This window comes from Lagopus muta, chromosome 3, assembly GCF_023343835.1.
Source record: "Lagopus muta isolate bLagMut1 chromosome 3, bLagMut1 primary, whole genome shotgun sequence".
NCBI classification, from domain to species: Eukaryota; Metazoa; Chordata; class Aves; order Galliformes; family Phasianidae; genus Lagopus; species Lagopus muta.
In genome coordinates, this window is record NC_064435.1 from 82,551,115 (window position 1) to 82,564,116 (window position 13,002).

Here is a 13,002-nt window from a genome sequence, read left to right on the forward strand (position 1 = left end):
CCTGTACTCAGCACTGATGAGGCCCCACCTCAAGTACTGTGTTCAGTTTTGGGCACCTCCATACAGAAAGGACACTGAGGTGCTGGAGCAGGTCCAAAGAAGGGCAGCAAGGCTTGTGAAGGGCTTGGAGAATGTGTCCTGTGAGGAGAGACTGAAGGAACTGGGGCTGTTTAGTCTGCGGAAGAGCAGGCTGAGGGGAGACCTTATTGCTCACTTCAAATACCTCAAAGGTGATGGCAGCGAGAGCGGGGTTGGTCTCTTCTCACTGCTGACAGGTGACATGATGAGGAGAAATGGCCTCAAGTTGTGCCAGGGAAGATTTAGGTTGGATATCAAGAAAGACTTCTGTACAGAAAGGGTTGTTAAGCACTGGAACAGGCTCCGCAGGGAGGTGGTTGAGTCACCATCCCTGGATGTGTTTAAAAACCCTTTGGATGTGGTGCTCAGGGACATGATTTAGCAGAGGGATGTTAGAGTTAGGGTGGTATGGTTAGGTTGTGGTTGGACTTGAGGATCTCTGAGGTCTTTTCCAACCTGAGCAATTCTGTGATTCTGTGATTTCTGTCAGAAATACCTATTTAGTGGTAGAACATTTTGTTCTGTAGAGATTTGTATGCTGTTTAACATAATCTTTGGTCAAACGTGTCTGACTTAACCAATCATGGCTTTTTGAAAAAGTAGCCAAATATTTTTGCTTGGGGGAAAGAAAAGAGCAAACACCAGCTGGAGGTGTTCTATTTAGCACAGTCCAGTATGAAATATTCTGTCTTTGGAGTATCAGCTGCCTACAACATGTGCTTTTCTTCCATTCAAGTTAAATGGCTTTGCTGTCATAAATTAACCTGTGTGGTTCTCTTACTGAGTTTACATGTGGTGGGTGCAGGGAAAGAGCATGTAAAAATAAGTGAGATATGTTGACCTATGCAGTGGAAATGCTAAGTCACAGCCTGAATCAGTGATTGAGCACCTGGTGGGAACGCAGGGCCAATCCAGGGGAGCTCAGATGCAAGCAATGCTCTGAGTGACTGGAAGGGGTGGAGCCAGGATCCGTCCTTTCCCAGACCTCATTTAAGGGTTGGCAGTGGTGGTGAGGGTATTTTGCTGGAGATCCCTGCGTACCTCAAGCTTTCTGAAGGTAAGCAGTTTTTCTTCTTCTTGGATTTTTATGCTTAAGGTTGCTGTATTTGATCTTGTTCTTATGTGCTGTAGTCCAGGAGTGTGCTACTCCCCTGTTATTGTACTTTCTATCATATTATCATATTACAACCAGTTTTAGTGAAGTCTTGTCTCCTTCAGGCTAATACTGCAGTAGTGCAACAAAGCCTATTGGGCCACACATCCTCTGTGTGAAGTCCTATGCTCCTAACGAACAACTTATAAGCTGAAAGCAAATAACTAAAAAGTCTAAACAAATAATTAAAGCAAACTATGGGGTGTTGTTGAGTTTGTTTTTTTTCTAGGGGTGAGGGGGTCTGACTGTAACTGGGGGGAGTTCACATACATAAATATCAAGTGTTAATAGTAATCACCATTGTTGCTTTTCTTCTGTTTGGTATCTTGTATGCAGGGTGTTAATTCTGAGCAGACCGAAAGGAACTTTTTCCATTACCCATGTGAATCTTGAATGTGGCTATAGCTGTATGCAAGCAACGTAAGCTTGCATTAAAAAAAATCTTTTTAGTTAAAATTTATTGTTATTGTGGTATCACAAAAAGAACTATGTTTCTTATTATCTATGGTGATAAGTTCACCTCAGGCTTCTATTTTCTATTTTGAACTTCTGAAATGATTCCTGGGGGTGTGAGTTTCTTTTTCTAAGCCACCAGCAAAAGACAAAGCACTTTATATTTACTTAAAAAGAGCATGTTATTTCTTCATTAATGCTTGCCTTTTGTGTGCAAAGAGTTTGAGAGTTCACTGGGCTTTCTCCTCAGTATGTACTCTGTGGCTTGTGTGAGATGGATTCAGCAAAGGAAGGTTAAAAATGGTGTCATACACAAAATGGCTGAAGTCAAGAGACATGGCTTCAATTATTAGGTCTGTCTTTGTCCTGTTTCTTGTGTAAATTTGGGAAACAACTTCCCTTCAGGTCTCTTCCACGTGTTCCTTTCCTCTAGTTTGTCTGATTGGTTTTGCATTGTGACTGTTTTGCATTTGGGACCTGATCCAGTTTTCAATATGTACTGTCCAACTATCTGTGGTCTAGCTGCAATGGAAGCCCCTTTATTGTTAGCTTGACAGACATTAATAAAAGCAATTCTATGCGTCCAAGGTGAGGTACACTGTATCAAGGATTAGCTCTTCATTATCTCTTGTAGTTCAGAGAAGTAGTATGGCTTTGGGAAAGTTTCTCCTACTATTAAATAGTAATATGCTAGTCTATAGTAATAGAACTTCTCAAAATGATAGTGTGTGGCAGTTATTAATTATGGATTCCACTGAGGATTGCCAGTTTCACTTAAGGATTACGCCAGTTAAAATTATGGGTTCCAGTTGCACTTGTGTCTATAAGGTGCCTTTCTACAATATTTGCATTGAGTTCTAGTGGAGAGTCTAAAGACTAACCCTAACCCTAAAGAGCATCTTTGTCAAATTTTGGCATAGCTACAGTGCTCTTACCTTAAAGCAAGAACTAAAGCAAAGCAAAACAAAAACAAGAAATGAAAATTGAACAATAGGCTAAAACACTTGATTGTTGAGAATGAAGAAAATAAGATGCTTACAATAAAGAGGTGAGAAACGTCTTGCAGTATAGTTTGTAATATAAAAGCATTTTAAATGAACATTTAAAAAAAAAAAACAAAACTCTTATTTAAAGTAAACATAATCTGGGAACTTTAGTGAAGATGCACTACCCCATACATTCAGAACTCAGGCTCTGAAGGCCACCTCTGGGGTTCATTTTGGGACAGGAGCTCTTCAACTTCTTTATCAGTCATCTAGACAATGGGAGCGAGTGCAGATTTGCTGACAACACCAGTCTGAGTGGTGCAGTTGATATGGCAGAAGGAAAGGATGTCATCCAGAGGGACTGGACAAGCTTGTAGTGGGCCTATGTGAACCTAATGAGGTTCAACAAAGCTAACTGCAAGGAGTTGTTGGCAATATCTGTACAGACTGGGAGAACTCACTGAGAGTAGCTCTATGGAGAAGTACTTGGGGGTTCTGGCAGATGAAAAGCTTGCAGTGAGCCAACAGTGTGCATTTGTAGCCTGTACAGTCAAATGAATTCTGGGCTATGTCAAAAAAGAGGTGGCCAGCAGCATGAGATCCAATCTATCCTTTTGAAGTCCCATCTGGAGTTCCCAACACAAAAAAAGAGGTGCAGCACTTGGAGTGGGTCCTCAGGAGCACCACAAAGCTGATCAAAGGGATGGAGTACCTCTCCAGCAAAGAAAGGCTGAAGTAGCTGGGCTTCTTCAGCCTGGGGAACACTTGGAGAGCCAGCATGGCCTTCCAGTACTTAAAGGGAGGCTTATAAATAAAATAAAATAGAGGCTGACATTTTACGGAGTCTGATTGTAGCTGGTGGCAGCCCTGACTGCAGGTGGGTTGGAATTAGACAATTTTTAAGGTTCCTTCAGCCTAAACCATTCTGTGATTCCACAGTTCCATGATTCTAATTCAAGGTGCAGCACCAACAACTGCATTTGATATTCTTAATGCCTCTCTCTTATATTATACAGCTGGGAAGCCCTATGTTCACATATGAGATGTATTCTACTATCTTATAAAGTACCATTTTGAGAAAGGTATTGCCATCTTGCAGTTGTTTTTTTTTTTTTTTTTAATAGTGTATTCTCCATTTCTGCTTTCTTCTTGACAGCCCAATATTCTCCTTTGATATACTGGATCTTTTCTGCCTATAGATGCCTCCTATGGGAAAAACGTTGTGCCTGCACCTGAAGACTCCCAGCTGGCCACGCAGAAAAGTGTGTTGCTTCTTTGGCAAGTGCTTCTGTGACTTAATCACATGGTTGTTTTGTGGGAAGCATCTTGGAATTTTATATAGCACCAAAAAAGAATTAACTTTCTTACGACTGTTTCAACCAATATTTATGGAAATAACATAATACAGCTATGAAGAAATACTTTGTTTGGAAGTTAACGTGATGTATAGATCATTCTTTATCAGGAGCCACCTAGCCAGTACACAGTGCAACTACATCATATTCACAGCAGCACTGAAGAGCTAGGTTTCTCTTTCTGATGTGTGCTTCTTTGATTTAAACCAAAATGTGCATGAAGTTGAAATATAGCCTTGCATATTGGATTATCAAATGATACAAACATACTGCATGAAATGGAGGAGATCCTGGCCTCCTGCTGTGCTTATGTACATAGGGAATAAAAGGGACTGCAAAAAGCAGAGCAGCATTAATCTTAATGTCCAAGACAGCACGAGCAGGATTTTTTTTGACAGCTGCATTAACTTGCTTGCTACCAATCTTTGATATGTCACTGCAGTCAAGTGAGATCCTCGGCTTGGCTGAACCAGCTGAGGCCAAATCTCAAGAACAGGCTGTTTGCTTTGTAGTTACCTCCTCACAGCTATTAGTGCTGTTTGTCTTGAGACAGCTTATTGTGATCATGGACAAGAGAGGACAATTCAGAGCTTGGAAGAAGGTGGAAGGACCTAGCTATTAGAGAACTACTTCACTCTTCATTCTACTGGCAGAGTAGAAGGGAAATCTGTCAGTTACAGCAGCTTACTTCTAAAGCTGTAAGTAAACGAGCTGAATGCTGCCCTTACAGTCGCCGCTCCGCCGACCTTATGACGTCACACACACGTGACCGTTCGCGCTCGATGCTTTCTGTCCCTGTGCAGCCGCCGTACGGCCTGTCGGCTGTGCCGGGCGGCCGCCGCCATGGATTACCGCGCTGAGGTGATGAGGCAGGCCGTGCCCGGGCAGTTCGATGACGCGGAGTGCTCCGACGGGTATGTGCGCACGTAGCCGGACGCGGAGGGCGCTGGGCTTTAGCAAAGCGGGGCGGCCCCGCTGGAGCCGTTCGGGTTCTGTTTGGAGTGATGGGGGTCCTGCTGCTCGTTGCTAAAGGCCGTTCTCTTTCGTCCTGTCACCATTACTCGAGAGGTGAAGCCGCCTCTCGCCTCACCACAGCCTCCTTTCTGGTAGTTGTAGTGTGCAGTGAGGTCTCCACTGAGCCTTCTCTTCTCCAGGCTAAACAATCCCAGTTCCATCAACTGCTCCCCGTAAGCCTCCATGCTCCACACCTTTCATAGCCCTTCTCTGGACACACTCCTGGGCCTCCATGTATTTCTTGTAGTGAGGGGCCCAAAACTGAAGTACTCACAGCATTCAGTACTTTAGGTGGGTGAAGTGACAAGCATCTCCCAGAGAGCTAACATCCCAGAATTGCTTGCTGGGTTAGGTATACTGAACTTGTAACCATAACGACCATTTGTAGTTATATCAGTCTGTATTTGTTCCAAGTGACCTTGCAGAAGATGCAGAAATAATTCAGGAAGATGAGTTTGCTGAGAAATGCCGGTCAAGCTTGTGCAAAGGAATCAACATGAAGGAAGGAGATAGCGATGATGACAGTGTTGATGAAGAGGAAGAAGAAGAAGATGATGATGATGATGACTGGGACTGGGATGATGAGATGGGAAGACTCATGAAGTGCCACACTGCTGCTGGATGCAGTCAGCAGGTATGCTGAAGGCTATTCTCTCAGTAACAACAGTGTCTTAAAGCAGATGAGGCTAACCCAGAGGTTTTGTTCTGTTTAGTCCTGAGCATCAGTTCTAGTAGAAATTCATCGAGAGAAACCTATTTCTTTGTATCTGTTGTTGTGCCATGCTGTTTGTGTAGTCAAAGCTGTACTTGGCTTCCTTGTCTTAAACCTTTTTGCTGGGTTCTCTGTGTCTTTACAGTTTTCCTTCTGATCCCAAACTTTCTCAGTGTTTCTTTCTTTGCTCACTCCTATCTCTGTTGATATTGCTTTTCTTCCTGGAATTTGTCCTCTGTGATTTTTAAACTACTTCCCCGCTCTTTCAACTGAATGTTATGACAGTATCTGCTTGTCACATTCATGAGTTATGCTTTGGACTGCATTGTTGTTTAACACTGACAGGCAGCTAGGTACCATGGAGCCACTGTATAGGTCTCTTCAGCAGGACAGGGAGGGGGGAGAAATGAAAGAAAGAAAACAAGAGCCTTGTGGTTTTGAGATAAGGGGAGTTAAATACAAGAAAAAAAATCAAAGGCCATCTAGATACAGAAGGAGAAACAATTGTTCTCAACTTCCCATCACCAAACAATGTTCAGCTGCTCTTGGGAAGCAAGACCTCCATAAGTGGTGTGTCAGGAAGACAAACACTTTGATAATGAAAGCATAACGTTGTATAGCATAGAATATTCTCCTGGTCAGTTTATGTCAACTGTTCTGGACGTGTCCCACCCCTCACCTGCTGGCCTTTGGAGGGAAAATTGGAGAGTCTTCATGCTGTGTCAGCACTGCTCAGCAATAGCCAAAACACTGCTGCAGTACCAGCGCTGTTAGAGCTACACACACAAAGCACAGCGTTGCATGGGCTACTGTGGGAGCCATATCCAACTCTTCCTAACAGCAGTAATAATACAGGTGGAAGAAAGTGCTGGAAGTGGGTGGATTTAGACTGAATGTTGTTGGTTTAGAAACTCTGTGCAGAATGTAAGGCCTATGAAGGTGTGAGAATTAGAGTCCTTTGTCCTCTCAGCCTGGCCAGTAGAGGTTCAAAATCTCTCTGGTATCAGTAACAGCATAACAGAATAGCTGAGATAAATGAGAGTGGTGCTGATAGTGGTATACTGTCTGACTCAAAGCACCTGTGTGATTTACTCTTGCTTATTAGCATTTTTTGCTGTCTGGTGTTGGTGAAAAAGTGTTCAGATACTGTGTTGTTTAGAGAAGACCGTCTGTTTAAAAGAAAAAACCATCTTGGGAAGTTCTTTCTGTTCTTCATCTTCTCATTTTTTTTGTTCTTGTTTCTATCTGTTACTCCCTTTTATTTTAAAGATGAAAGAGTGTTAATAGTTTGCAGGTCAATTTTCTACCGAAAATAACCCTGAATTGGGGCACTTTTTGGAATCCATTTCCTTGCTCATTCTGGTTTTCTGCTTAGAGCTATTGGCATAGGTACTTGAGCTGACATTTCCAGTGGTATTGTCTGTATCTGAAGGGGCTGTTTAGAGAAGGCAACTTACACTGACAAATCCTTTGTTTCAGGCAAATAGGCAGACCCCTAGTTGCTATTCAGCAAAAATGTCTACCCCTACAGACAAGGCTTTGAGGAAATTTGAACATAAAATTAATTTAGGTGAGTATAATTGTGTTGTCTTCTTCTAAGAAAACAGATACCACTCTGAAATTCTCAGGCTAACTCTGCTTGCTTTAAGCCAGAATTTACTGGAATGGCAGCTGACTGTTGCCAGATAATTATTAAGGGCTTTTGTGTACTTGAAATTGCCTTTAGACTTTGCTAACCAGCTGTCATATCCCTTTTCTACCCCTTCAGAGCCAGAGAATTCTTTCTCTTTACTTCCTCAGGTCACACAAAGTATTTGTTCCATAGCCTCTCTGTAGAAGCCCAAGCACGTTGTTTGGGCTGAGGGAGACTAGTAGCTTTCTGCTGCAATGCACTGGTCATTCTCTAAAGTGCTACTGCAACTCAGTTTCTTTAGAGGATTGAGGTTCCTTGTGGTATTAGTGTGGTACCTCATGCAGCAGTTACCTGACAGAATTTTTGAGACAAGTAAAGAGATTTCTTTCCTTTCTTGTGTGCTTGTTTATCGTGTGATTAAAATGGCTGCTCTGCTCAGCCTGTTAAGAAAAGTTGTAGCTGTGAGTGGGGCTTTTTAATGGAACAGTAAATAGTTGCATTTCCTTCATAATTAAGTGGTTCTAAAATGAAGGCAGCAAAGAGTGGTACTGGTATGTGTAGCCAAACAGCAGTTTTATGTAGTTAACAGTCAAGCACCATTTTGAGTATGCTGTGGGAACAGAAACTTGGAGACTGCTGTGTCCTCTGGCATTGGACTAGTTTAAGAGAGAAGGGCAGATGACAGTGAAATGCCATCCAAAGAACGTTACTTCTGGTTGGCATTGCATCCCTAAGCTCATGAGACTACAATAGTTATGTTGTAGTCCTGCTTTGGATTATAGTCAGAGCAGATAGCTAGGTAAACTCATGTTTAACTAAACTTCTATGACGAGCTTCTATCTTCAGGCATCCAACTGGCTTGTTATACAGAGATCCATCTGTGTTTGAGCATTGTGTTGTGGCATACTGACTGTCGGGAGAATTGCAGAAGCAATTCCAAACAGAAAAAAAATTTCTTTTCCTCTCCATATCTTATGTGTTTTTCAGATAAGCTGAATTTTGATGACTCTGTTATAAACAGAGTCACAGAAAAGTCTAGACAGAAGGAAGCAGACATGTGAGTATTACACTGTCTCTATACTCATTGATGTAATTTGAACTCAGAAGAGTTCTTCTTATTCCCTGGTTTGATCCTGAAATTTGAATAACTTTATTAAGGAAAAGAGAACCAACTTCTAAGCAAGCAGTCAGCATGCAGTTTGCATCTCAGTCTTAAACTTTTTGATTTCCAGATCAGTTTCTTAAGTTATTCCACAGTTGTGATCTTCTTGTCCCTGAAGTGGAGACAAGAAACTATCTGTAACGGGGAGGAGCACTGATGCTTTTGGGCTTCTTTTTTTTTTTCTTGGAGAAAACTTTGCTGTTGTATGAACTGAGAGCCTTCTTTTTTGAGGCTGTCATCTTCTCTTTGTTTTACTTTATTAAAGTATATGTAGGTTTATATTGCTTTACTTTGTCTAGGTGCCGAGTCAAAGATAAGTCAGACAGAGCAACGGTAGAGCAAGTAAGTCCTTAATGCCTCAAATTTCTCTTTTAACTGGAATAAATAATCTGGAATCTTGAAATCATTGGTAAAACAGCTGATGTAGGAGAAGCCTTGCCTTGGAATTCAGTTTCCCTTATCCTAAAGAAGCGTGTTGTTCCTCTCTTTCTTGTATGAAAGTTGTGCTTGCTCCCATAACTGTTTTGGAGCTCATTTTTGTGCTTGGCATCATGATTTGATGGTATATGCAATGCAGAATTCCACTTTAAGCATTTATTGAATTCCGAGCATCAAACAGAAAATGCTGGGTTTGCTTTCTTCCCATTTTTCTTAAGGAAGGCTGAACTGTTACTGGCCCAAGGCCATATAGCTGCTCCATTTATGCCTGCTATACCATATTTTACCATCTGGTGCAAATCTAAGTGGGAAATCATTTTCTTTAGTCTGTTGTGAAGCTAGCTCAAGGACATACACTCATTCTAATTTCTACTTTTTTTGAAATAAATTGAAGTATCATTCTAGAATCATGGCAAAATCCAGTATGGCAGCTGTTTGAGCATCTTTTGATCCTTAAGAACAGCCTGATGTCATTGGTCCTTTAGTGTAGTACTAAGGAGAGGCTGTAGAAGTAAGCAAGCTTAATTCTCTTCATAGAGGGCACTTGTAGTGACTGTTCTTTGTTTAACTTGAGGTGTTGGACCCAAGGACCCGAATGATTCTGTTCAAGATGCTGAGTAGAGGTGTCATATCAGAGATCAATGGCTGCATCAGCACGGGGAAAGAAGTAAGTGTTGTTACCAATGATGTGACAGTCTATTTCTCAGCAAGCTAGGTAAGGTATATACTGAAATGTTTAGTTTTCCTGCTGCTTTATTTGTTGCTCAGTAGGAAGTTATTTTAAGATGCAATTTATGTTAAAGGAAGTCAGTTTCCCTTGATGACGAAGGATTTCTCAGAATACTTAAATTTGCCATTCATTCTGTGGTGTAACTGAAATTTTTTACAAGCTCTGTGTATGTATAACATTAAACAGTGCTTGAAAGGCATGCAAATGTAGGTAGTTCTTCATAAGGTATTACTGCATGTGAATCATATCAGTTCTGCATCTCTCCAGGAGTGGGAGTATCTAATGATGTAACAAAATGCAGCTGAAAATACTGTTTTACAAAACTAGCATGTTTATGCACTGTTGTTATCAAGTTATATGACAGATAATTAAAACCAGACCAGAGTTTTCCAAGTAAATTAATAAATGGGTTTTGGGATGCTTTGTCTCTAGGCTGATCTGGTTTTCTTCCAGGTCCATGGATGCTGATTAAAGGCATGCTTCCACTCTGTGTAGTGGTGTCAACATGATATGCTTGGGCTGTGCTTTAGGGCCTGAGTAGTGCACGAGTTCCAGTTAATGTCTGCACAAAAGGGGTTGTTTCAAAATGTAGATGGTGTGGAATTCTCCAGTTTGTTGTTCCTTCTGTTCTGTGTGTATGCTCACGCTGTTGCTGTCTTAGGTACTTATTTGTAAGCTGTCTCTGCTAGAAGGAGATTGCAATTGCATAAAATCTTACAGACTCAGTTGAGTGCCACATGGGGGCTGAAGTGCAGAGGCTTCTCAGATATCTTCCAGAATGTCAGAAGAAGAAAGCAGATTGTGTCAACTTAAGGCTTTTCCTCAGTGATGTTTCTTCCATTTTTTAATCTAATAGGCTAATGTGTACCATGCCAGTACTGCAAATGGAGAGAACAGAGCAATAAAGATTTACAAAACCTCTATTTTGATGTTCAAGGATCGGGATAAGTACGTGAGCGGTGAGTTCAGGTGAGCTGGAGTTTGGCCTCATTTTGTTGAGTGACAGAGGCTGTTTGAAAGGTGGTGAAATGATTATAACACTAATACTGCATTGATTTGCTAAGGGTCCTCCTTGTTTTTTTTATCTGTTTTAAGATTTCGTCATGGATATTGTAAAGGCAACCCAAGAAAAATGGTGAAAACATGGGCTGAAAAGGAAATGAGGAATTTAATAAGGTGATTCTTCCAGTTTTTATTTCATCATCAAAAGTAACAAATTGACATTACAGGAGATGTTCTTGTATTGCTTGGTCATGGATGTTACTACACTTTATGGTCTCTGGAGTATTCAGGAGAGTGTTTTAATCTTCCCTGTGGGAAGGAAGACAAGGGGGGGGGAGGAAGGTAAATCACAGAATGGCAAGGGCTGGAAGGGACCTCAAGGATCATGAATCTCCAACCCCCTCCCACATGCAGGGCCACCAACCTCCACATCCAATACCAGACCAGGCTGCCCAGGGCCCCATCCAACCTGGCCTTGAGCACCTCCAGGGACGGGGCATCCACAACCTCTCTGGGCAGCCTGTTCCAGCACCTCACCACTCTTAGTAAAGAACTTCCCCCTGACATCCAACCTAAATCTTCCCTCTTTCAGTTTAAAACCATTTCCCCTTGTCCTGCTGTTATCTACCTTTGTAGAGTTGACTCTCCTCCTGTTTGTTTGTAGGCTCCCTTTAGGTACTGAAAGGCTGCAATGAGGTCACCCCGCAGCCGCCTTTTCCCCAGGCTGAACAAGCCCAGCTCCCTTACTCTGTCTTTGTAGTGGAGGTGCTGCAGTCTCCTGATCATCTTTGTGGCTCTCCTCTGGTCCCTCTCCAACAGCTCCCTGTCTGTCTTGTGCTGGGGGCTCCAGACCTGGGCACAGCACTCCAGATGGGGCCTCACAAGAGCAGTGTAGAGAGGGACAATCACCTCCCTGTTCCTGCTGGCCCCTCCTCTTCTGTTGGAGCCCAGGATACCATTTGCTTTCTGAGCTGCAAGAGCACACTGCTGGCTCATGTTAAGTGAAATAAAGATACTTCTCTCTCTGGCTTTGTGCTCAGAGCTCTTTGATGTGTACACTGACTTGACTGAAAAGAGAGGAGGAGCTAGAAACAGCTGCTGCTGAGTAACAGCACACTGTGTAATACAGGTTAATCCTAGATTAACAGTGCAAAGATTCTGTCTGACCCAGGGTGCTTAGAGAAGGATCAGTGCAGAATGCTTGTGGGGTTTTTTTTGCATTCAATTTTCAGTCTTTGTATCTACAAGTTCCTTGAGCAGAAGAGTTCTTACTGTGTCTGATGGTTAAAGCAGCAGAGCTGCTGTGGGTGCTATTGCTATGCAAATAGTAGAGTTAGTTTGTATTTCTTTTTTTTTTTTTTTATGATTTTGTTCCTGTATTGCAGGTTGAGTACAGCACAAATACCTTGCCCAGAGCCAATTATGCTAAGAAGTCATGTGCTTCTCATGGGCTTTATTGGTAAAGGAGATAGGTATGTATCCTTTGAAAATTGAAATGGTTCTTCTTACTAGTAGCTTTCCACAAAGATTTGTACATAAAGCATTGGTTTGTTTTTAACTATTTCTTTAGGCCTCTGAATTTAACATGTTGCTCTTATGTGTGTGTGCCACCTGTAGAGTACCCAGATCTTTGCCAGCTACCACAGCAGAAAGTCTGCATGATTCTGGAACAATTCCAAGCAGAGAACAAGGGCTAGAGAGGTTTCCTAATTTCACCTGAAGATAGATTATCATTTTGTAGAGCAAATGGTAGCATAGCCTGATTTCTTAGTTTATATTGGAAGCAGAGCTACGGTATCTTTGGCAAGCATGTATCAAGCTTTGCTGCCTTTCATGCTAATTTGCTTGATACGGAGTGAAAGGATCAGGTACAGCAATTAACATTTGTGGCTGCGATGAAGAAGAAGGAAAGTACTCACTTTCTGTTATTTCTGTTCCAATTTTAAGGCCTGCTCCTCTGCTGAAGAATACTCAGTTATCTGACTCGAAAGTCCGGGAGCTGTACCTGCAGATCATCCAGTACATGAGAAGAATGTACCAAGATGCCAGACTTGTTCATGCAGATCTCAGTGAATTCAATATGCTGTATGTTTTTAACTTTTGAATTGTGACATCTGAAATGTATGTGTTGGCAGCATCTTTGCATAAATTTAGAGAGCACTAACCTGCCTGTGAGGGAGGGTGGAGTCCTTTTTGTGACTGTTAATCAATTTATCAATTATGTAGCTTTTAACCCAACCCCACATCGCTCTGGCTCTAGTATGTAAGATGCATGCTTGCGAAATA

The 13,002-nt window shown here is 42.0% G+C and overlaps 1 protein-coding gene across 5 annotated transcripts in view; it reads left to right on the top strand.

The window, feature by feature from the left end:
- The first annotated feature begins 1,105 nt into the window (after window positions 1-1,105).
- RIOK1 (RIO kinase 1) overlaps window positions 1,106-13,002 on the top strand; it is a 29,796-nt gene continuing 17,899 nt past the window's right edge. Inside the window, exons 1-12 of one of the 5 annotated variants that reach the window (XM_048940881.1) lie at window positions 1,110-1,135; window positions 3,827-4,723; window positions 4,829-4,939; window positions 5,454-5,673; window positions 7,231-7,321; window positions 8,372-8,441; window positions 8,846-8,888; window positions 9,559-9,651; window positions 10,571-10,683; window positions 10,810-10,890; window positions 12,102-12,188; window positions 12,664-12,801. In XM_048940881.1, coding sequence (XP_048796838.1) covers window positions 4,869-4,939; window positions 5,454-5,673; window positions 7,231-7,321; window positions 8,372-8,441; window positions 8,846-8,888; window positions 9,559-9,651; window positions 10,571-10,683; window positions 10,810-10,890; window positions 12,102-12,188; window positions 12,664-12,801 — 1,007 coding nt within the window. In that variant the 5' untranslated portion in view covers window positions 1,110-1,135; window positions 3,827-4,723; window positions 4,829-4,868. Of the gene's footprint in view, window positions 1,136-3,826; window positions 4,940-5,453; window positions 5,674-7,230; window positions 7,322-8,371; window positions 8,442-8,845; window positions 8,889-9,558; window positions 9,652-10,570; window positions 10,684-10,809; window positions 10,891-12,101; window positions 12,189-12,663; window positions 12,802-13,002 lie in introns of all 5 variants that reach the window. The other 4 variants (XM_048940882.1, XM_048940883.1, XM_048940884.1 and 1 more) reach the window with 4 other exon arrangements.